General features: G+C 39.0%; 1 protein-coding gene across 2 annotated transcripts in view; it reads right to left on the reverse strand.

The window, feature by feature from the left end:
- Positions 1-26,109, reverse strand: part of LOC126412785 (pyruvate dehydrogenase protein X component, mitochondrial-like) — a 140,608-nt gene that overhangs the window by 26,553 nt on the left and 87,946 nt on the right. For both annotated transcript variants that reach the window (XM_050082559.1, XM_050082558.1), the window contains exon 8: positions 14,535-14,635. In XM_050082559.1, the coding sequence (XP_049938516.1) occupies positions 14,535-14,635 (101 nt within the window). The remainder of the gene's footprint in view (positions 1-14,534; positions 14,636-26,109) is intronic.

Here is a 26,109-nt window from a genome sequence, read left to right on the forward strand (position 1 = left end):
TACTGCTGGTACTGTGAATGTCTAAAAGCAAAGGGAAATTACAGGCATTACTTTTTCCAAGGGCTCATATCTCTTCTGTATAGTTAAATGATGATGGTGTCCCCTTGGGTAAAATATTCCACTGGGAAAAACAAATCTGCAGTTTGTGGGTCAGAGCATGGAACACAGAGTATCAGAGAGGGAAATGGATAGGTTGAAGTTAGATACAGTGGGAATTAGTGAAAAGCACTGGCACGTACAACAGGGCTTCTGGTCAGGTGCATATAGGATTATCAAGACAAAACCAAATTGGGGTACTGAGGGAGTTGGTCTAATAATGAATAAGAAAATAGGAATACATGTAAGCATATGATAAAGAGAGTGAAAGAATTTATGTGATGAGCAAAAGTATTCAGATAGTTACAAGAGTTGAAAATTTAGTTGTGACGGAAACCTAAAATTTGATAATAGGAAAAGGTGAAGAAGAAACATAGAGAAACATAGTAGGAGAACTTGGATGCGAGGTGAGGGAAATGGGGAGGGGGGGGGGGGGGATAATATGTGTCACTGCACTGCACCCATCAATCAGCTATAGGTCAGTGGTTGCATTTCCCATATTTTACATGTTAGTTTGTTAATTATTCAAATTAGAATTTTTCACTTTCTCAAAACTTTTTGACGAACTTTGTGAATCTTCACGCACATTAAAACTGCTTTCCCACAAAAGAGTACTGATAACTTTCCCATTTGCTAAGCATACAGCTAGTAGTTAAACAAACTTATTCATCTGCCTATTATATCTCTGTCTCTCTTAATTTTTCTGTCTTTTACAATAATATCTACAACAGAACAGCTTCTGTAATACACGAATCTGCAAACGAGCATCACCTACAGTTTAGTTAGTTCATTTCTGCTAGTCAAGTCAGTAACTCTGCAGCTGGTACTCTGTTTGCACGCACAGTCAGTCAGTGCGCAGCAGTCACAATATATAACCTTAAGTGAGAATTTACTATGTAAAGTTCACAATGAATCACTTGTGCATATTTGGAATATTATTCAAGTTTGTGTAACTTACTGGCCAATGCAAAGATACAGATGTCCTACAGTTTACAAAACTGATCATCTAACCAAACTGTGTGTTAATAAATGTGAAAAGAAATGAAAACTTAATTCTAGGTGTTGTGTGCATTGTTTAATAGTTCACCACCATCAATAACCATGGGAAGGAGATTAAAGTAGAAATTCTATGAGACAAAGGCATGTGAACCAGGTTGGTAATGGCAACTTTTTTTGTAACATCTTTCAAACGCTACTGGAGAAACAACATTTACTAACCTGTGGAGCATGGATCCTAACACCAAAATTGTTGTTTATATTCACTACCCCGGGCATGAGTCCTAATACCAGAACTGTATTTTCACTGGATGCTGGACAGTATGAAATTAGACTGTATCCATATAAATTTACCCATTCAATTTCAGTGACTTCCAAGTGATGATAATACAAGTAAAAAAACCTCTCCTAGTAATCTACATGCCCTTTTATTTTCTTGTACTGATATCAGAAGTTAATCTGTTTCATTTTTTCGTTGGGAAATACTAAATTAGTGTTCTTTCTATCTACATATTTGACCAAGCTGCAATGTTTCGGAGCTCCATCTGTTTTTGCCACACTGTGTAATGTTAGTTATTAGATGTTATCAAAAGCAGTAAGATGCATATTGTGCTGCCTTGTGAAGGTGACGCATTAATCACACACACTTCCAAGTGACCTTCTCAAGTGACTATCCGAGACCTGCTGTAACACAATGTGCACAAAGATTCACCAGAGGTCAGCTGTACCAGTCAAAGAATGATATGATCTTCACAGTAATGTGAGTAGCATTCTCACTGACCTACCTGATGTCACTCTGAATTATGTAACAAAGTCCCTGGCCCAAACTGTTGCCTACAACTCCAACTATAATTATATAATTATCTTTCCCGAGCTCTTTTCCCAAAGAGTCTAAATCACATTTAACATGGAGACCATTTTGCCAGTTACTTGGTAATTGACATTTCCTTCTCCTTTCTTCTGTGTCCTTAGCATATACTTTATGCCCTGTATTTGTCAGGTCGCTTCTCAACTCATCAGGCAGCCAGATTGTATTTATTTGTAGCCTTGGAAGCACCAGGCTTCCAGAATATCTTAGTGTTTTTCATTGATTTGGCACACATCTTATCCCGCCTTAACACAACTGCACCTTCCAAATGAGCTAACTATTTCCATGCAACTACCAAATTGGCTGTAGACTTCCCTGTTTTCTGCTCTTTTCCCAATGATGTGCAGCAGAAGTGGCAATCATAGCATCCCCAGGAATGACCGGCAGAAGTATCCATGTAAGTCACGGTGTGACATCCCATACGAAAACAACGTCTGATGCTGATATTTATTGCACTGATTTCAGTTATTGATGATTCTTATTCATTTTTACAGTAATTCTTATTCATTTTTACAGTATAAATTTGTAGATGCAAAGTTAATTAAGGATAATAGATTTCAACGGCTACTCATAGCTCCCATACAGCCAATACCGATTTTATTTCAGGCACATCTGGACAATGCAGCAGAATTATTGTTATTATTTTTGTATCCAGCACAGTACAATAAAATTATTTACAAAATCAAACATACCTACAATATATACACAGGATTTTATGCAAGTTAAACTTGTTTCGAGGCCCAGAAATTGGTAGCCTTGATTGCTGGAACATTTGCTGCGACCAGGTCATCAAGTGTACAGGATTAAGGCAACTTCTGGCAAACCAAGCGGTGTGCATCATCTTGAGATTCTCCGCATTCGTATTCAGCAGAAGACAGGGACACTTAACGAAAAACACCTATGACAACATTTCCAGGCATCTGGGGTAACAGACAAACTTGTGCAAGAGTCTTTTTATTGTCATGGATCTCACCTTGTGTGTATCAGTTGTTGTGTCAGCTTGCTGCCTTACAAGAACCTTCAAGTCTTTCTCTTGATCAGATGTGTGAGTTACTGTCTGCCTATAACTGTAAATGTACTCACATTATAGATGCTTGAGTGGAGTTTTTATCAGTGCCAAAAGCAGCCAAAACAGTCATACAGGGCATGGGCAGCAGAACTACATGGACTTAATCATCAACATAATTTTGGAAGTTATAGGAGTCGAGGGGCATGAAAGGCAAGCAGTGGTTGGGAAGGGAGTGAGACAGGGTTGTAGCCTGTCCCGATGTTATTCAATCTGTATATTGAGTAAGCAGTAAAGGAAACAAAAGAAACATTCAGAATAGGAATTAAAATCCATGGAGAAGAAATTAAAACTTTGAGGTTCACCGATGACATTGTAATTCTGTCAGAGACAGCAAAGGACTTGGAAGAGCAGCTGAACGGAATGGACAGTGTCTTGAAAGGGGGATATAAGATGAACATCAACAAAAGCAAAATGAGGATAATGGAATGTAGTCGAATTAAGTCGGGTGATGCTGGGGGAATTATATTAGGAAATGAGACACACAAAGTATTAGATGAGTTTTGCTATTTGGGAGCAAAATAACTGATGATGGTCAAAGTAGAGAGGATATAGAATGTAGACTGGCAATGGCAAGGAAAGAGTTTCTGAAGAAGAGAAACTTGTTAACATCAAGTATAGATTTAAGTGTCAGGAAGTCATTTCTGAAGTATTTGTATGGAGTGTAGCCATGTATGGAAGTGAAACGTGGAGGATAAATAGTTTAGACAAAAATAGAATAGAAGCTTTCGAAATGTGGTGCTACAGAATAATGCTGAAGGTTAGATGGTTAGATCACATAACTAATGAGGAGGTATTGAACAGAATTGGGGAGAAGAGAAATTTGTGGCACAACTTGACTAGAAGAAGGGATCACTTGGTAGGACATATTCTGAGGCATCAAGGGATCACCAATTTAGTATTGGAGGGCAGCGCAGGGGGGAAAATCATAGAGGGAGACCAAGAGATGAATACACTAAACAGATTCAGAACAATGTAGGTTGCAGTAGGTACTGGGAGATGAAGAAGCTTGCACAGGATAGAGTAGCATGGAGAGCTGCACCAAACCAGTCTCTGGACTGAAGACCACAACAACAACAATTTTGTGACAAATGTTCATCAGGAATCTCATTCAGATCAAATAGTTCAATGTGCAGTCATGCATCTTGCTCCTGTCAGGGAAGTTTGAGAGCGAGCTCTACAGTGTGAAAATCCTATGTTTTCAAGTTTCATGGGCTGCAGGTAGGCAGATATAAGCCTGGTCCAAAGTTACAAAATTCAGTTTCTCTCACCCCTCGTAGCCTTCATTCAGTTCACAAGGGAATGGAGAAGCTACTGCAGCATTCCAACAGATGTCAGCATTGTACAGGTAATCATTTTTCGCAATAACAGTCCGCATCACAACAGCAACAGCCTTGTGCTCCACTGCCTTCATGCCTGTACTGGTTCAATCAACACGAACAAACCACAGGCCCCAAGTGCTGGGCAACATGTAGTAGGTGCCATAAAAAGGGACATACTACTTTTGTGTGTAACACTCTTCTGAACCTGAGTGAGGATGAAACGAACATGGATGTCAACAGTGTATCAGCAGTGACGGTATCTACAAGCAAGTTCTACATTGAATTATGTGTCTTTAAAAACCCATTGAGAATGCAGGTGGACATGGATGCAGCAGCAACGGATTTGGGTTCTCTCCCTCTGGATACAGTGTCACAGAGGATGTCGAGTTATAACAAACAATAGATTCCTATTCTTGGATAGTTTGCACCTGTGACATACAAGACTGTGGTTAGTTCATTAACATTCGTAGTTGTGGACAATGCTTACACTGAAAATCTGTTTGATTTGGATACTTTTAACTCTTTAGATTCTTCATCGATGAAAAAGAGCATTTGGTTTCTGATCAAGTTCCATATCAACAATTATATGCGCTCTGTGCCACATTTTCCTCTTCATTTTCTCCAGTACTGGGTCGTGCATCACAATTTCAGCTCATATTACAATGAAACAGTCAGCCTGCCCTGAAACAGTCTGCCTGCCTGCATTTCATCCAGTCCCACCCAGTACCAGTAACTTTACAGGATCGCGTAAAAGCAGAATATGTCGTCTTCACTCCCTCGATGTTTTTCGATCTTTTTGTTCTCGAGAATGGTCACCATCACTGGTGATAGTAGGCAAACCTACAAGTGAGTTACACCTCTATGGTGATTTTAAAAAATCAATTAATGCACTGTCAATCCTTAGTACCTGTCTTTTATTGCTCCCTGACGAGTTGTTAGCAAAATTATTTGGGAGGGGGGGGGGGCATTATTTTTCAAAGATTGACTTAAAAGATGCATATTTACAGCTACCACTAGACGAGGAAACTCAATGCCTTCTAGTTATCAAAATACAATTTAGGCTTTATAAATACCAGTGTTTGCCTTTTGGTGTGGCTAGTCCACCAGCTTTTTACAGTAACTTATTGCATCAGTTCCAAGCTGCATCAGCTATTCAGACAACATAGCAGTGTCTGGTGGCTCTGCAGAGAAATATGTGCAGAACCATTGTGCTCATTTTCTGTTTTAGAGCCTGCAGGGTTAAAGTGCATTTGGACAAGACACAGTTTTTTCAACCATCTATTATTTACTTGGGTCTTGAAGTGTCCCATGCTAGCATTAAACCATTGCAACAGAATATTGAAACAATTGCCGTGTTGTCACACCCCACGTTTATCAAGCAATTATCGGCATTTTTAGGCAAAATTGCGTACTACCACAAATTCATACTGGACACTGCTACTGTGACACAACCACTCCATCTATTATTACATAATGATATTACTTTCCAATGGTCCCTGGCTTGTGACCGGGCACATTGATGAAATCTAAGCTACAGTCGGTCCCTTGTTTGATTACTTTTCAGTCAGGCCAGCATCTTGTGTTAGCCACAACACATCTCAGTTCAGCCTTGGCACTGTCCTTGTTCTTAAGTAGGCAGATGGACCAGAATGCCCTACTCCATATGCCTCTAAAACCTTAAATTCGGTGGAGAAAGAAGCTTTAGCAATAGTGTATGCTCTAAAAATTTCACGTTTTTCTATATGGGCTAAGTTTCAACTGATCACAAAACACTGGTGTATCTTTGTAACCCTTCCATGTCCTTACCAGACAAAGCTGCACACTGCTCACAGCATTGGGCTCTTTTCCCGTCAGGATATAATCATGAGATACATTTTTGACCTACAGTGCAACATGAAAACCTTATCGCTTTTTGCCGACTGGTGTGGATCCAGAGTTTGATAAAGAGGAATTGCTTTTATTTATTTAGATGCAGAAACTGAAAATGTTGCTGACGGTTTTCCTATTACTGGCACTAAAATTTCGGTTCCTGTTTTAAGTTAATTTGTTTCTATAATGCAAAACGGCTGGCTGGACAAACCTCTGGGCCATGCTTCTAATTTTTTAAGAAATTATTCTGCATTATAAAATCATCTTTCTGTCTGGGATGGAGTTGTGCTGTTATCTACAAAGGACACCGCTCCCCAGGCTGTATTCCCATCCTCCCTTCGGCAGTGAGGTTATGCTTTTATCACATGTGGACCACAGGGGGTGTCACATACAAAAGCATTAGCACGCAAGACATGTCTTTTGGCCAGGCACTTGAAATAAAACAACCCCTTGCTTTACATTCCTTTTTCAACACCCTAATGAAATACTCTCCAAAGAGGCAATAGATAGAAAGTTTCATAATTCCAATTGTATCTAAAGAGTGATTTTGTGTAAACATTAAATTTCATAAACTTAATTATTTCCTTTGTTTACTTGTATGTCATGTTCATCCAATATATGCTAGCATTATTTTGCATTCACTAATTAATCCATAATTAAGAAAAATTAGGTTGGCATTGTTGTTTTTCAGTATTTTGTATAATGTGATGTAAATACTACATAAAAATCTTTTATGTGTATACACCAGTTTAGGCGCAAAATACAAAAGGTTTTGTGTATAGTTATTCATAATTACTTTGAACTTTTAATTGTTAATTTTATAAATTTGCGGTCTAGTTTTTTTAACTTCATTGTTGAGAACATACAAATTGGGGGAGCAGAAGGCTCAGAAAAGCTCAGTTGGAGACAGTTGACAGATGTGACCACTGTCACCCGTCAGTGTACTGCCACCAAGAAGAAATTGTGCAGCTTGTCATTAATAAACCACCATAAAACAACTTGGTACCTGGATTATTTCATGGAATTCATGTAACTAGATCCAGTTTGCAGATTAAATGGACCAGGACGACGACTTCAGCAGCAGCGACAGGATGCAGATTACTCAGAGTTACACCAAACTGAGATATGTATAAGAAACAAACTAAACTTTATATGTCACTGCAGAACTAATTACTAAAGTTTAATATTTGGATAACTGTTCTAGTAGTAAGCATATGTATTTGTCTCTAAGTTATCTCTGAGAGGTGGAGGCCAGAGTGATGAGTGATGATCACATGTCCTTGATGTCATTGGAACACAAGTATAACAACAAACTTTTCAAATTCTCTGTTTAATAAAATAATCTTTCAATGATTATTTTTGCGACAATTCCAGTCTCCCCAGTGCCAAAAATTTCGTTATAGACCAATGGGGAAAATAGTGCGTGGTGCTGCAGCCTGCCCACAGTGTATCACACACCAGGTGGCCCCCTTCCATATTTGTTGCTGTGGTTAGCTCTGCAGCCACCTTGGGAACTAGTTTGTGTAGATTTTGTGGCACCTTTTTTGAATTTCTACTATCTTGCTGTAACCAATGCATATTCTAAGTTTCCGTATGTGGCGTGTTGCATGTCTGCTGCTATGGGGACAATGATTACAGCTCTGTCAAAAATTTTTACAGTGAAAGGTCTTCCATATACGGTAGTTACAGACAACAGCCCCTCCCCCACCCCCACCCCCACCCCCACCCCGTTCATATCTCAGGAATTTGAAGATTTTTGTAAAAATAAGTGCTGTCTGCCATATCATGGCTCCTCCTTTCCATCTTCAATCAAATTGGGAAGCAGAACGACTAGTACAAACATTTAAGACTCACACGAAAAAGTATGTTTCGAATGGGTCCCCCGAAGTGCCTCTTGACTTGTTCCTTGGTTCTTATAGGTTTGCCCCTGTTGGAAATAAAGAGTCTGGTAGAGTTGTTTCATGGCCATCAGCCTCAGACTCTGTTACACATGCTTCAATCGATGCCAGGACATCCCACACCACCAGCGTCACAATGCTTCCGCCTGGCATAGCTGTTTGGGCTCGCCGTTTTGGCTGCTGACCAAAATGGGTGCCGGTGGTCATAAAGAGTCATCATGGCTGATGTATCTGTGTCGTCCACTCTGATGAGAGGAGAGCATTGCAACACTTCGACCAGCTCAGTGCCCTCACCTTCTCCGCTGCTGCTGCCAATGCCTTCACAGCTATCACCTCTGCTGTGGGTGCCCCCTACAGCTGTCAGGGGCTAGGCAGAACCCCAACTCCCACACTGTCACAGCCAATGCCCACGCCACTGCTGGCGTCACCTGTTCAGCTGCCTTCACCGTGGCCTCCTTCACTGGTGTTGGACTAGACATGAAGCTACATCAGTGTTGCCAGTCCCCCCCATATGGTCTCCCACTAGGGTGGCCTGCAGGAGGGTGGGGCACCACACCTGTCTGCGATCGTTCTACTTCCAACCCTATCCACTGGTGGTATGACTCAATAACCAGCGTATATGACAAAAGAAATGGACATGAGGACAGTACTCACTTCTCCACAAATTTGTATGTGAGCTTCTTCATAGATTGTGTGTGAAGTTTGTGCTTGAGTGCCCGATTCAGCCGCTAGGGGCCACCTGGTCCGCTAGTATGACAGCAGCTGCATCCCATGTTCAAACTAATGACTATATAGGCTGGAGTGCAAGGCTTTGCCAGCCAATTGTGGGTTGTCTGTTATATGTACCTTGTCTCTCATGTGTGTACATTTTTTCATGTAATACAGTTACAGTATTCTAGGCAAGTCGAACCTACTGAAGTAAGTCTAGAAATTTTTAAGCCAAAGATGATGAATGTTTCAAGTATCTCTATGAGAAGGTTCCTCAGCCAGCAGAGGCGAAACTGAATGAAGGTGTGTTTGTCCTACTTAAGAGTCATATATGCTGCCTTAACTTAGAGACGGAGGCTTGTGTGTCATTCAAGAAGATTATTTATTACTAAATTGTTAAGCAACAGAAAAAAAACACATTACATTCCTATAGTAGCCAACATGCTGGAAAAATATTCACAGCTTAATTTTTGAACAATGTCATTGATTTTTTTCTCCTCTAAATATTTCGGTTATGTCAGTGAGGAACAAGATGAGCACTTTCATGAAGATATCGAAGTCATGGAAGTATTGGGAACTGGAATATTAGTAAAATGGAAGACAGCTGTCAGTTACTCTGCTGACACATACAAGAAGTAATTAATTGGTGAAAAAGCTATATTTGATTTTTTCAGGAGAAGAGAAGAAGGAAATATGAGGCAGTGGTTACAAATACCTCCGCAACAAAGAGGTATTTTCATGTATACAGGGTGAGGCACCCACGACAGGCAACCCCAAATACATACAGAACGATAAATAAATGAAGGTGCAGTTTTCGACAAGTTTTCTGACATTCTCAAGTAATTTTTATTGTTTATTGTCACTGAATTACAACACTGACTTTGTTTTTTTTCTAATGGAACAATATGCATTTTCTGAAGCATTTGAAAGAAGCTTCTACGAGAACCTCAGTGGCATAACTTGTATGGGACTTGGTCAAACAGTATGAAAGTAACAGCACCACAGATAACTGTCCCACTGTCACGAAAGAGGTTCCACAAATGTCTGCCCTATTATATAAAATGTAGGCAAGTTTGTAACTCAGGTACAGTTCAAGTGTGTAACTCAGGTACAGTTCAAGTGTTCATTCTCATGGCTGTCATATCAAGTGCTCCAAACATTGACCTTGATGATTGCTACATGTAATAAACTGATTCTGGAGAAATAATACTGCACGCTGAATTTTATCTGGAGGTAAAACAAGCACAGGCCTGTGTTCTAAGGAATTTCGTGCCTTTGAGAGTCACAGGTGTTTCATAACAGACCTCTTGTTTTAATTTATAAGAACAAAGTGTTAAGTATGGTGAGCGTGCAGATCACTTTGTGTTTCCAAAACAAGCATTCAATGCTCTCCAAATGTTCTCTTAACAGGGTCTGTCATTATATGTGCAGGGTAGAAGGGACTTCAGTCATGTTGATACCACACAGACTGCCTTAGGTACAGTGAGATGTCTTCGAATAATTGCTGCTGCTGCAGCAGCAGCATATCTTAGGAACTCGAGATACTTGCGTGTATTTAGATTCTCATCGATAAAACAGGGACCAACGATGTGGGTCTTCAAAAACACGCACCAAACATTTACAGGCCAATAGAGTTGTTTTTATCAACTTTTTTTATTTAGAGTGAATTTTGAAATTGTGATTAGTGCATATTGCAAAGATTGACTTGCTCATGGTTTGTTAATGATGTGTCTTTCTTACACAAAATTCTGCACAGATATGCCACATCACTTTGCACTTTTCGAAGACAGAATTCAGAGAACTATAACCAATTTTGGAAGTCACTGCCTTGAAGCTGTATGTGCGGCAAAACATGAAGAGTATGAAATGTAGTGTTCAGAGCACACTCATTTGGTTGATCCCTGTCGTACTTCCAAGATGCCTCTTGTGATAGTTGCATTGTGTGCTACTGCTGCTAAAATGTTAATTTCATTTCTTTCATCACCTGCTCATGGCGTATTTTATTTTCACATTTCCAGTCTTGAGAACCTTTTTTTTATAATGTTTGCAAAGACAGATCATGAGTGCTTGGCACGATTTGGATACTTTTCAGCGTACAACCACACTCCTGCCCTAATAGTTTGCCACACTTGCCATAAACAATATTCGCTTTTTTGACAGTCGTATATAATGTAAATGTCTCAGAAGCTTTAGGAGCAAGTCATCTGATCGCTACAACTACAGAATACAGACTTTTGGGCTTCAAGCACACAGGTAAACACAAGAACCACACCCATGTTATGTGTTTCCTGATACTTGGTAGAGTAAGGCAAACATTTGGGGGCCCTCCTCTCCTTATAGTGAAACTGTGGCTTGTGGGACTGTTATCTTGATACTATTTGATCAAGTCTCATACATGTTAAGTTCCATTTAAAAAAGAGGTGCAGTAATGCAGCAACTTACAAAAATGAACAAAATTACTTGCGAGTGTCAGGAAATTTGCCATATTGTCTGCTATAGCTTGGCAAAAAGTGCACTTTGATATATTTATTCACTCTGGCTATATTTTAGGTGGCCTGTCTTATCTCCCTCAACACGTATACTTCACTAAAACATAATGAAAAATTACATGACACTTCATTCAAATTACATGTGTTTTGATAATTTTCTAGTTTATATCGAAGTCATATTGCAACAAAACTATGTGTGACAGAAAGAAGCTGAGGCCAGATAAGGATTTAGTGCCCCAAAACGTTATAAATACTCTATTACCTACCAAAATATAATAAAATATATTTTTTTTGTTGGCCCTTGTCATCTGCCTGAATATGGAGACATCTTCTTCTTATGTTGTTAACCATCGTGTTGGTCAGCAGCAGCTCACCATGCTTTTCTGTCTTTTGCCACCTTCTAGAGAGCTGTATGGGTGGTGCAGCTGGTATCCTCCTTGATCTGGGTGATGCATTCCAGCCTTGGTATGCCTCATCTTCTTCCCCTCTTTTGTCTCTTCAATGCTACTTTTAATGACACATTTATGTCTCGGCAGATAGCCGACTCATGTGTCCCTTTTCTGTTGGATATGTTTCCAAAGACACAGCTTCATTTCCTCCAATCTTGGTAGAGTAAGGCAAACATTTGTGGGCCCTCCTCTCCTGATAGTGAAACTGTCTACCAAGACAATCATTAGCATTCTGCAGTAGAACCACATCTTGAATGGCTATTGTTTTGTGTTGTTCTGCTTCTTTGATTGTCCATGTTTCACTTCCGTACAGCAACACACTCCAAACAAATGTCTTTATGAGGTCTTTCCCAACATGTTTGCCTAGACAGGAGAAGTCCTATCCTAGATCCTCCTTAACAGTCCCTGCTTCCTGAATTCTCCACATCTTATCACAGCCATCTCTTCTGTATAGTGTCTATACAACTTGTACGAGATGGAAGAGTTCATCATGTAGCCGTTCTCCAGCAGCGTTGATGAGTTTTCTGGTACAACAACTTCTGTGGCTTTCCCTGGTTTTAACTGTCTGACCGCAATGTTGGAAGTCGTCAGACAAGATACAGTCTCCCTCGTCTTCCGCATCTGATTCCTTGGTGTTCTCCAGTTCCAGATCTTCATTATTTCCTGCATACAGCTTTCTGAGGTAATGTTTCCACCTTTCTGCTCATATAATACCACTCCATCTTAATTTTGCACTCTATGCATTTTACTCATCTATTTACTAATAACTGTTTAATTGATTTATAGGCACATTCCAGTTTCCTTACTTTCATCATTTCATTCACCTCTTTGCAATGCTCCTTCAAAAAATTCCAGGTTTATTTCATTCAACACACTTATATTGCCTTTTTCCTGCCTCAGTGTTGTCTTGTTTCAACTTACTTCTCATATTTAGTTTTGTTATTATGCTTTCTGTAACCCTTTCTCCTTTAGGCTTTGCCTTCTATCTCCCAGAGAGAGAGAAAGAGAATATAAGTTTATTACTGAAAAAAATTTATATATAGTGTTTGAAACTGAACTTTAGTTCACAAAGATAAAATTAGTCTTCCAAGAAACCATGCGCCTTCTGAAATACATTAAACAACTTGCAAGAAAGAACAAATGGAAACAAAAAAAAATGCAAAGTAGTACAGATCTGTGCCAGAGAATATTATTGTGTGTCACTGTGCTTTGTCTTATCTCCCACAAGAAATGAACATGCTGACCATAATAGCAATTACGACAGACTCAACTTGTGGCAATAGCCCTTTCCACCATGTCCATGAAAATCGCTGTATGCCAAAGCTACATGGTACTTTGTGCTATTTCAGAACAGTTTGAAGCACTTTGCTTCAATATAGTAAGCTGTTTGTTTTGCCAAATTTATGCTGTATTGCTTTCCTATTGTTTCTGGATATCTCTCCTCGTTATTGTTTTGGACCATTCACTTGGTTATGGCATCTTGGCTACTCTCAACTTCTCTGAAGTATGAGAGTTGTGCTTTGGTTTACTCATGCTTTTCCTCTTCAGTGGGTGAGCAGTCAACATGGCTCACTGCCATGCTTGGAGCCCGGCTTCAGCTCCTGGCTGGTTCAGAGATTTTATCTGCTCTGGGAATGGCTGTTGTATTATCCTCATAATCATTTCATCGTCATCGACACACAAGCCGCTGAAGTTGTGTTGAATAAATTGGGGTCTCCCAGCCAATAATGTCATACAATCATCTCATCTCGTTTTTTTCTCATGCTTCCTGTTTAAGTACAGGATTCGATCATTGTTATCTTTCATGTTCTTTGAAAGTATGGGGCTGTGTGTGTACATTTTGATGCATTTCTGTACACCATATACTCAAAGAGATTTTGTGCATATCTGTAGACACACAAAAGATTGATTCATAACTATGAAGTCCAATGTGTTCACGGTCATTGAATCTATAGAGACTGCTTTATGCTTATTATGTAGTACTATATAGAGGAGAAATATTAAATGTAAATGTGAGAAAACGTTACTGATGTTTCCTCTAAAAGGCTGCCCCAACCACTTCCTTCCCCCACCATTCTCCAGTTAAAATACTGAGTGATCCATCTCTAATGATGTGTTACAAATAATTCCTTCTAGACCTTTTAAGGATTTTTATTACATTGTTTCATGTTTCTTTTAAGTGATCTAGGAATGTTTACAATCATTACTATAACATAGTATCAGGAATTAATTTCTTTTATTGAAATGATGTAAGTTTTGCTAATAAGTTAAAATTTGTCTTCCTTACATTTTACTATGTACCAACTTAGAATAAAGTGCACAATCTGTAATGCAGTTTTTTCTATGCAACTGTTTACAAACTTTCCAGAGCTGCAGACACTGTTAAAGCTTTTTACTTGCATTACAAGAATAATAACATAATGTTAGGCCAATACCACAATCCTCTATTGTACTTTAAAACAGAGATGGAAGAGTTTTATTCTTGCATATAGTGTTGGAGGCAAAGTTTGTTGTTAATTTTTAAGTGAATGTAATATTCAGATTTTTTTTTAATTATTCTAAATAGCTGAAGGTAATTTCATGCAGGATCTGTGGAAGGAACACTTCACTTCTTTCATGAATATGCAATCTGTATTTTTGTTTTTATGAGATGTTCTACTTCCATGTGGGTTTCTCCACCATGAATCCATGGAACTAAAGTAATATCCATTTATTTATCCACCTATGCACTTAAATTTTTATTCACTACAATTTTATCTGCACAATTACTTACTTATTACTTGTTTCCCACCTCCGACTGCAAGAATGGCACACTGTGGGGGATTGATGATAGCACTGAATTCTCCAATGCCAAACATGCCCAAATTGGATACCCTATGAATATAATGGATGTTATAATACAGTCAGAAGATTTTGTATTACATGTAATTGCTTAAGAAAGATAATAAAATCTAATTTTTAATAAACATATAATTTACTTTTTTTAAATTGTCAAATCAGAGTTGAAAGCAACAAAAAACACTGAAACACATTACAAAAATGATATTTCTAAAAGGAACTAATTATTCCAAAACACAAATGACAAAAAATAATCACCCTGTCATGGTATTGTTTTGTTGTAGCCGGAATAGCACACTTTTGTACCAAGGAGGAGGAGGAGGATGATAGCTTTAGGCTCTTACAATGAGACACAATGACTACATTAAAAATCTTCTTTGAGATATGAAGCAAAACGCAAATAACAATCTCTGATAAAACTTCCCTTAGTATTTTCTAGGACTGTTGTAGCTTACTTACTGTTTTGGAGAAAGGGAGTTCTGTATCTACAGGTATTTTTTTATCACATTTCTAAAATGCAAACATGTTTCGTGTGGGACAGATGTTAACTAAAATGTGGAAACGTCATTAGTTCGTTTAATGAGGAACACATCCAGAAAATGCTACAATTTAATTTTATCTCAATACAGAATTGTTCACAGATAACTAGAAACGTGTAACATTTAAATTTAGACTGCAATTACTAGTAGCTTGTCGCAGTTCAAAATAGAATACAGCTAAGCTTTCATTATCATTCACAAATTACCAAACTTGTTTGAGTATTGTTATACACTATAAGTTTAAAACGTCAACTTCTCTCTAAAGACAGTTGCATCTTTTGATAGTTAACACAAAAGATCGATGCTAAAAGGAATGAAAACTTCACTAACCAGTCACTAAGTGGGTCACATGAAGTAACGTATAGAAAAAATACTGTCAAAGTGGGACAAAAATAAATGGACCAGAGGATCGTAATGTGCTGAACCTCAAAAGGTTTCTGTAGTAATGACTTGCACAGTGACAAAGAGCTGTCAGAGATCATTCCCGACCTCCGGCCTTCACCACTGGTGGCACAGTAATCTACAAGCCGTATCCACAAGAAGCGCTCTGGGAAGAGACCACACCACTGCAGTTCATGTCACATCACCTGGCAGGACATCGTCACCTCAGATTGGCTATAACTGTACACCTGCCGCGCAGAGGACTCATTCTCTTGTGTACTACCTAGATGGAATGATCACTGTACCGGCTGCTAGCTGTTTATGACTTTTGCTTTGATTCTGGACTACATACAGACCTTAATACTGGCAGACCACCTTCTGTCTGTGTGACACCGTCCTATACATTATTGCTTTACTGTGGGTTATTACTGTCTTAGTGTGATAAGCCAAATAAATTGTGTTCATAACAGCAGACATCTACAGTGGCAATGACTCTTTCCCACTGTAGCAGTTCCACCTGCTTTATTTATTTCTTCGTTTGTTGTCCTCAGTGTTGACTTATTACGTTGCTACACTGGCTGAAAAATGGATTTTGTAATTTGGACACTGACTACTGTAAATACTGTAGTAAATACTGTAGCCAACACGTACACATTTGCGTTTCACCGTAGTTTACCTTCACTTTGCACAACCCCCCAATAATACACAGTTATATATATATGGCCAGTGCACTATTGTTTAAACTTTTCATAAGCCTCATTAATAGTTTGCAGGCAAACCTCCACATACTGCTACAATAGTTTTCTGTTGAACATCTACGAACAGGAAAAACATAACCACATAGCTCACAGTCTTCAAATGAATTGAACAGTCCTAGCTGTAACACACGTCCTATTGGTGTAACACTTATTTCACTGTTGATACATTGTTGTCGTAATAAGAAACACAGGTTCCTCGTCTGAAACTCGGCCTTGGACTGACTGTCTTGTGACCAAAAACCGGGCCCTTATATATCATCACAATAATAGGTACTGAAACTACACATTGTGCGACGTTTAACTTACAGAAATTACAATTAAAACTTAACTCATTAATTTAACTGAATACATCAAAAAATTCATTATTTTTAACAGCTTCTTCTACTGCAAGAATTAAGGCAAATTATTTGTTTAAATCATGAAATTAACATATATAATTACACAAACAATACTTCTGACAAAACTGTTAATTACTCTGGAATGAACGAAGGGCTGATTTTGCTAACATGTTTTCAAGTAGAGCCAATTAGATACTTTAAGATTACTAGTATTTCGTCTTCCAAATGTTTATAATTAGCACAGAATTTATATTTGTTTGTATGTCGACAATAGCATTTAAGTTACGAAACAATTACTGATTTCACCCAATAATGAAAGATACTACCTACAAATATTTATTTATTTATTTATTTATTTATTTAACCTGGCAAGATTAGGGCCATCAGGCCCTCTCTTACATCTAACCAGGCATTCTACTTATTTTACATTCATACGTTTTAGTAGGCATGTTAAACTACATCTAATACAAAAAGTGAAATAAACAATTAGAAAGGTACACCTGGAAAAATACATACATATAGAGTTTATATTCGTAGATCATAAGTACTGTTATAATTAGACATTATTGAAGAGACAAATTTTAGATAGGAGTGCTGGCAGCAGGGAGTATGAGGGAGACTCATGGTGAAGGGAGGAGAAGAATAGACATGATGAAACATAATTAAGGAAATATAAAGGAAAAGAAGATTGCCTGGCTAATAGAGATAGATGAACGGGAAGGCATCTCAGAAGCAAGATAGAAGACACTAGCTTTGCTATTTGACAGATGAGAGGATTAGCCTGGTACATTAATTTTGTGGAGAACTTTATGAGGATGATAGTAGGAAATGCTTCACTTCTTCTTAAAAGCAGCAGGAGATTGAATTTTGCGCAAGGTAAGGGGCAGTTTGTTCCAGAGGCGGACAGCGGCAACTGAGAAGGAGTTTGCAAAAGTTTTTGTTTTGTAAGTGGGCACAGTTAGGATACCAAATAAGAGTGACCTCGTGTTTCGATTATGATGGCACGACAGGTTTTTAATCTCTGAAGCAAGGTACTGGGGTGCTTGCGCGACGAGGAGTCTGTGAAGTAGACATAGAGTGTGGTAGTCACGCAACTTGTCCGGCCGCAACCACTTTAGCTCGGCGTATGAAGCACTAACATGATCATATCGGCGAATGTTGCAGGTGTAACGCACACAGGCATTCATGGTTAGCTCTAGCCGTCTTTTGTTTTCACTACTCGTGCCTTGTTGAATCACATCACAATAGTGGAGGTTCGGTAGAACGAGTGCTTGCACGAGCTGGCGTTTCAAGTCTGTGGAAATATGTTCCGAAACTTTTTGAGAGCATAGAGACAAGCAGACGTCTTTCGGGACACTGTGACTGTATTCTCCGCCCAGTTGAGATGCTCATCCAAAGTTACACCCAAGTTCTTCACTGTTTTCTGATATGGTATTGGAGTACCGTCGAGTAGAATAGGAGGTAGCCGTTCGCGGAAATCTGAACTTATTAATTTCTGATGTGCTATTAAGATTACTTGCGTCTTTTTTGCATTTAGTTTAAGCCCCAGGCTTTTCGCCCATGTCACTACTGAAGACAGATCATCATTCATCTGAGCGATTGCAGTGTTTACGTCTTCAGGTCTGACGCTTAGATAGAGCTGGAGGTCGTCGGCAAAGAAATGATATTTACAGGAGGACAGAACCGACGAAATATCGTTGACATATAAAGAAAACAAAAGTGGTCCTAAGACTGATTCTTGTGGCACTCCCGAGGAAACATGTTTCCAGGAAGATTTTTCATTTACGCAGACAACACATTGCTGTCTGTCTTTTAAGTAGCTTTCAAACCATCTCATTGCACTATCAGAGAAATTAAGCTGTTGCATTTTTCTGAGCAATATGTCAAAGTTAACAGTGTCAAAAGCTTTGCTGAAGTCCAGTAGCGTCAATATTGTTGCCTTTCGATTGTCGATGGCACATTTCAGGTCATCTGTTACTTTAATTAGAGCAGTGTTTGTGCTGTGATGTTTACGGAAACCGGATTGAAATTTGTCATATAGGCTGAATTCAAGCAAGTGTTCAGTGATTTGGTCATGAACAATATATTCGAGTGCTTTGGAAACAGCAGGCAGTATGCTAATTGGTCGGTAATCACTAGGCAGTTGCGGGTTTTCGATCTTAGGGATGGGTCGAATTATGCTTCTTTTCCATGCAGTGGGGTATATTCCGTTCACGAGGGAAAAATTAAATGTGTCAGTTAAGACAGGTACTAAGATATCGGCAACATTCTTAATCATGGTTATACCGATACTGTCGTTGCCTATTGCATCAGAAGAGATTCTCATTATTGCTTTTCTTGCCGTATTTGTTGTTACATGTTTTAGATGGAAGCTATCGTTGTTAGTTATCCTGTTTGGGGATTCTTGTGGACGGTAATTATCAGCCGTGCTGGTATTCAGAGGTGCAGAGAAGAATTCATTTAATTCGTTAGCTGACACATGAAAAGTAGTTTCCGATTTTGCCTTTCCGACCCCCAAGCTACGGAGATTCTTCCATAGAGTCGTGGGCGTCAGATCGCTGCATACAAGGGAGTGAGCGTGCCTGATTTTAGCATTGCGAATGCATTGTTTCACTCTGTTCCGTAGCTTTCTGTATTCTTCGAAACGCTTGGGTTTCGGATCTGCCTTGAAACGCCTGTGGGCAGCATCCCTATTAGTCATCATCTGACGTTAATTCAGCTGTCAGCCATGGAGCAGGAGATTTTCTTCCACGGATTGTGCGCACAGGTGCATGTTTGTCATAGAGGGCAGTGAGTTTATCACCAAGTTCATTAATTTTGCCGTCGATTGTAGGTTCTCTGATTATTTGATGCCATGAGATTTCTGAGCAATCGGCTGTTAGAGCGTCAAGGTCAATACGTTTCATGTTCCTACAAGTTATGTAACACGATTTGATCCTTGGGGGCTGCACAGAGTGGGCCAGGAATATTACATCATGTGCTGAGAGGCCAGGGGCCGATGTTTGACCAACATCTCTTACTTTGTCAGTCTGTTTCGTTGCGATTACGTCTATAAGAGTATGACTGTGCACCGTATGGTGTGTAGGTTGTAATGGAAGAATGTTCATGCTATTGCAACTAAACAATCTTCTTAGGTTTATTGCGGAGGGAGTGTCTCTTAGCAGGTCTAGGTTCAAGTCACCCATTACGATGACATGTTCGTATTGACACTGGAGTGAATGTAATTCTGACTGGAAGGAACTCATTGAGTTTATTTTTGGCGGCTTCTACACGACGCCAGTCAAGAATTTCCGACTTCGTATATTTATTTCAACGAACATGAATTCAGCCTCTTTTTCTTCAGAAGGATTTGACGTACATAAGACTTTCGCTTTGAGATCTGTTCGTACATACGCGCCGACCCCGCCACCTCGCTTTTTTGATCTGTCTGCCCTAAGAAATGTGTACCCTGGGAGATGAATAGATGCAGTGGATATGTGTGGTTTCAACCACGTTTTGGATAAGAGGATTACGTGGTAGTTTAGTTGGTTGAAGAGGAGGCTAAGTTCTTCGTAATGTGCAGGTAAAGACTGGATGTTGCAGTGAGCTGCTAAAAGCTCTGACGCGTTCCACTGAGCAGCCTGGAGTAGGGTGGCAGACTGGTTTGTCCCTTTGTTAGGCACTACCTGCCGCGAGGGGCATTGGCCGGTGCTTCCACCAAGTGACATAACACAGGGGTGTCCGAGATTTTGCACACCCTGTTTGTGACTCCGCGAGTGCCGAAAGAAAGGCGACTGCAAGAGATTTCCTGAGGTTGCGGGAGTATAGAAAATGGATTAGTGGTATTCGGTGCAAGGAGAATATGACCAATAATAGTGACGGCTGTGTGTCACTGTGTATCCTATGTCGTAAGAGGAGAAATGTAATTAGCGTATTTGAAACAGGTTAGGGTGGAAATAAGGGAAAGGGGAGTGATTTAAGAGGCCGATGCTGCCTGCAGAGAGAAGTAAGCTTAATAATTAATAGATTATCGTAGGAAGCTAGAATTAAAATGAAATTTACTAAAGTGATACTGGTAGTGATTATCGTAGGAAGCTACAATTAGATTGAAATTTGCTAAAGTGATACTGATGGTGATTTTTGTTATGAACAATTTAAACCGAAGAGATGGGTGATTAATGAACTAAAGGAGAGACTAATAATTGCAATAGAACTATTACAGAATGGAAGAGAATAAACTGAGAAAATGAAAAAAGTATTAGCAGTAACTAAAATTAAGTAATGGTTAGAGCTACAGACACAAAAAAATAATGAAAAGTTAATACAGTTACAAAAACAATTAGTTGAAGGTACAAATATGGGTATAATTGAAAAGTTAATACAGTTACAAGACTATATCTGAGTATAGGGCTGTTACAATTTGCAAATGGTGTTAAGTTTGCACTTTTGGCTCGAGTAGCTTCACTTAATACTATTCAGTTCTGTCATGTTTGTGACTGTCAAAATAATTAGAAAATCAATTACATACATAAAACTAAGCACAAAATCTGGTATTATATGCTTTAAAACTGAGGGTCAATCTTTCTCTATTATGAAAATACAGATTATATTCACGTATGTTAATGGTAAATTGTTAAAAGTGAAAAAACGAATTTAAGGAGGCGGATGGCAAAACAAGGGGGGGAATTAAAATTATCCCAGCTTGCTTCGTCACATCACCCCCTCATTGAATTGACTAGATAGATATTGGAAATAGCTAACTGGACAACTCAATGACAACAAGTGATGATAGAAATTGGGTTTAAAATCTACACACAAAAATATTACATAAGAAAGCTTATCAAAACTACAGTACATATGTCTTCTCAAATTTATACTTTTGTGAACTGGCCATACGAAAATTACAATACAAAATATTTACATACAGCGAGTTGTTGTACAATATCACAAAATATCCACAAGTTAAACTTTTAACAAAATTTTTGCATCTTCATCAGAAGTGATGCCCTTTTTTTTGTTAAGCGAAGATTATATTTTAAAATACATATCACTTTGTACAAGTCCTGTCTTGCTTAACAAAAATTAATCCTCATGGGTAGCAAAGAAGTTAAATTACACTATGCATTGCAGTTCATGTTTAGACAAAAAATTTCACTTGCTCACTGTTTAGTATTTTTCGCAATCACTTTCACTTTTTCAATGAGCTCTTACACACTTTCTCACCAAGTTGTCCACTCCTTCAACAGGTCCAAGTGGCAGTTAGCAAGGAAATGCACTGCTATCAGTTCCCTTGGAGGCGGTTCTCCTCCGCCACAATACATGAAAAAATGAGACAAAATATCCTACTTTAGTACCCTTTCTTTGTACTTCTAACTTAAGTCCAAGGAAAAAAGTAACACTAATGGCAACTGATAGTCATTACGTCATATATAAATACATTACATAGTTCTCATAACATTACAACAATTAACACTAAAACTGACTATAGTACGGAAGGTGTGGTGACTACAAAAATTTTAAAATCAATTACACATTACACTACAAAACATTACTCTAAGTCATAACTGACTGAAACTGGTTAAACTTGAAAGACTTGTTTATTTCCCACTTGCAAAACATCACCTAAAAGATGTGCATTACCTCTGGTAAAAACTCAAGATGTGCAGTAGCATAGATTTACAAATCATTATGTAAAAAGAATAGTCAACATTACACAGCTCAATTAGTATTCAAATCAAAATTAAGGAGATGGAAGTTGTACCAAATCATTGCCCTATTTCTCCACTCAGAGTACTACTCTCACTGAAGCAGAAAATTAAATCCTCACAAAGTCACAAAATGTTATCAAATAGTTTAGCTGTCAGAATATTCACATCAGTCTAGCACCATAGTTTCCGGTGAATCAGAAAAATTATTGTTCTTCGTACCAGTGTTACCACTTCAAGCTCAGAACACACAAAGAAGTTTTCAAATAACATATAGGTCCAATGATGCAGCATTATATGCCTTGTACCACACTAAAATTTCCCTCTTTCAGTTAAGCTCTGTGTTAGTGATAAGAAATGCAGTCATAAGAGGATGAAAGAAAGTAAAGTGGTACCATGGTTAAAAAATTCATGTCAAAGAGGTAAGGTAAACAGAAAATGAAAGGCATCAGCATATGTGGATAGTAATTAACATCTGAAGTAATCAGCTCATTGGTGCGGCAGCAAGGGCAATATTCAGTAAAAAATCATCTTAAATATGTTGTTGTTGTTGTGGTCTTCAGTCCTGGGACTGGTTTGATGCAGCTCTCCATGCTACTCTATCCTGTGCAAGCTTTTTCATCTCCCAGTACCTACTGTAACCTACATCCTTCTGAATCTGCTTAGTGTATTCATCTCTTGGTCTCCCTCTACGATTTTTACCCTCCACGCTGCCCTCCAATACTAAATTGGTGATCCCTTGATGCCTCAGAACATGTCCTACCAACCGATCCCTTCTTCTGGTCAAGTTGTGCCACAAACTTCTCTTCTCCCCAATCCTATTCAATACTTCCTCATTAGTTACGTGATCTACCCATCTAATCTTCAGCATTCTTCTGTAGCACCACATCTCGAAAGCTTCTATTCTCTTCTTGTCCAAATTATTTATCGTCCATGTTTCACTTCCATACATGGCTACACTCCATATAAATACTTTCAGAAATGACTTCCTGACACTTAAATCTATACTCGATGTTAACAAATTTCTCTTCTTCAGAAACACTTTCCTTGCCATTGCCAGTCTACACTTTATATCCTCTCTACTTCGACCATCGTCAGTTATTTTGCTCCCCAAATAGCAAAACTCCTTTCACACTTTAAGTGTCTCATTTCCTAATCTGATTCCCTCAGCATCACCCGACTTAATTAGACTACATTCCATTATCCTTGTTTTGCTTTGGTTGATGTTCATGTTATATCCTCCTTTCAAGACACTGTCCATTCCATTCAACTGCTCTTCCAAGTCCTTTCCTGTCTCTGACAGAATTACAATGTCATCGGCGAACCTCAATGTTTTTATTTCTTCTCCATGAATTTTAATACCTACTCCGAATTTTTCTTTTGTTTCCTTTACTGCTTGCTCAATATACAGATTGAACAACATCGGGGAGAGGCTACAACCCTGTCTTACTCCCTTCCCAACCACTGCTTCCCTTTCATGTCCCTCGACTCTTATAACTGCAATCTGGTTTCTGTACAAATTGTAAATAGCCTTTCACTCCCTGTATTTTACCCCTGCCACCTTTAGAATTTGAAAGGGAGTATTCCAGTCAACATTGTCAAAAGCTTTCTCTAAGTCTACAAGTGCTAGAAACGTAGGTTTGCCTTTTCTTAATCTTTCTTCTAAGATAAGTCGTAAGGTCAGTATTGCCTCACGTGTTCCAGTGTTTCTACGGAATCCAAACTGATCTTCCCCGAGGTCGGCTTCTACTAGTTTTTCCATTCGTCTGTAAAGAATTCGTGTTAGTATTTTACAGCTGTGACTTATTAAACTGATTGTTCGGTAATTTTCACATCTGTCAGCACCCGCTTTCTTTGGGATTGGAATTATTATATTCTTCTTGAAGTCTGAGGGTATTTCGCCCGTTTCATACATCTTGCTCACCAAATGGTAGAGTTTTGTCAGGACTGGCTCTCCCAAGGCCATCAGTAGTTCCAATGGAATGTTGTCTACTCCGGGGGCCTTGTTTCGACTCAGGTCTTTCAGTGCTCTGTCAAACTCTTCACGCAGTATCGCATCTCCCATTTCATCTTCATCTACATCCTCTTCCATTTCCATAATATTGTCCTCAAGTACATCGCCCTTGTATAGACCCTCTATATACTCCTTCCACCTTTCTGCTTTCCCTTCTTTGCTTAGAACTGGGTTGCCATCTGAGCTCTTGATATTCATACAGGTCGTTCTCTTCTCTCCAAAGGTCTCTTTAATTTTCCTGTAGGCAGTATCTATCTTACCCCTAGTGAGATAGGCCTCTACATCCTTACATTTGTCCTCTAGCCATCCCTGCTTAGCCATTTTGCACTTCCTGTCGATCTCATTTTTGAGACGTTTGTATTCCTTTTTGCCTGCTTCATTTACTGCATTTTTATATTTTCTCCTTTCATCAATTAAATTCAATATTTCTGTTACCCAAGGATTTCTACTAGCCCTCGTCTTTTTACCTACTTGATCCTCTGCTGCCTTCGCTACTTCATCCCTCAAAGCTACCCATTCTTCTTCTACTGTATTTCTTTCCCCCATTCCTGTCAATTGTTCCCTTATGCTCTCCCTGAAACTCTGTACACCTCTGGTTCTTTCGGTTTATCCAGGTCCCATCTCCTTAAATTCCCACCTTTTTGCAGTTTCTTCAGTTTTAATCTACAGGTCATAACCAATAGATTGTGGTCAGAGTCCACTGCTGCCCCTGGAAATGTCTTACAATTTAAAACCTGGTTCCTAAATCTCTGTCTTACCATTATATAATCTATCTCCAGGGTTCTTCCATGTATACAACCTTCTTTCATGATTCTTGAACCAAGTGTTAGCTATGATTATGTTGTGCTCTGTGCAAAATTCTACCAGGCGGCTTCCTCTTTCATTTCTTAGCCCCAATCCATATTCACCTACTATGTTTCCTTCTCTCCCTTTTCCTACACTCGAATTCCAGTCACCCATGACTATTAAATTTTCATCTCCCTTCACAATCTGAATAATTTCTTTTATTTCATCATACATTTCTTCAATTTCTTCATCATCTGCCGAGCTAGCTGGCATTCAGTGGGAAAAGTAAATCAGCAGCGTCATAGATGCACTCCTTTATGAAATCACCTTCAGCAAATGGGTTTCCAGCTCTCACTATATTAAGCTCAATCTTATAACTTGTATGTACCTCTGGGCTATCATTGTTGTCGTCCTGAAAAATTGAAAACATTGCTCCATAAAATCTTAAATCAGTTAGATGAGAGACATGACGAAAGAAAGTCGCAGATCTCTCGTGACAACAGCAACTTATGTCAGATTCATCTAGTATCGTCAGATCGCTCTTCTTAAGCTCAATAAATTTCCCCATCCACTCAGAATCCGACAATAAATTGTACTGTCCTTGTGAAATTTATTATAATGGCGTTCAATACTTAACTTCCATTGACCAGCGAGGATACTGTCACATATTAAACATTTCGAATTTTCACATTTTTGCACAAAGAAAAAATGATTTTCCCATTCCTTCTCAAAAGATAGCAAATCTCCACTTCCTTGATTCACTCTGCATTTTCCGGTTCTTGAAATACAACGTTCTTACATAGTGGTCGCTTCGCATCAACATCCGCAGCTTAGCCCGGCACTACACTGCCCACTGCCCACTGCCGCAAACTGCCGGCCTGTCGCCACTGCCCCGGTCGACGATTGCTCGTGAGCAGCACACGTGCAGCACTGTGCGCTCATGAGCCGCGTGCAACGTTTGCCTGCCCCTGACTTACGCTATGTTTTAGATTTGGGACCTCTTCCACCTT

This window comes from Schistocerca serialis, chromosome 7, assembly GCF_023864345.2.
Source record: "Schistocerca serialis cubense isolate TAMUIC-IGC-003099 chromosome 7, iqSchSeri2.2, whole genome shotgun sequence".
Taxonomy (NCBI): Eukaryota; Metazoa; Arthropoda; class Insecta; order Orthoptera; family Acrididae; genus Schistocerca; species Schistocerca serialis.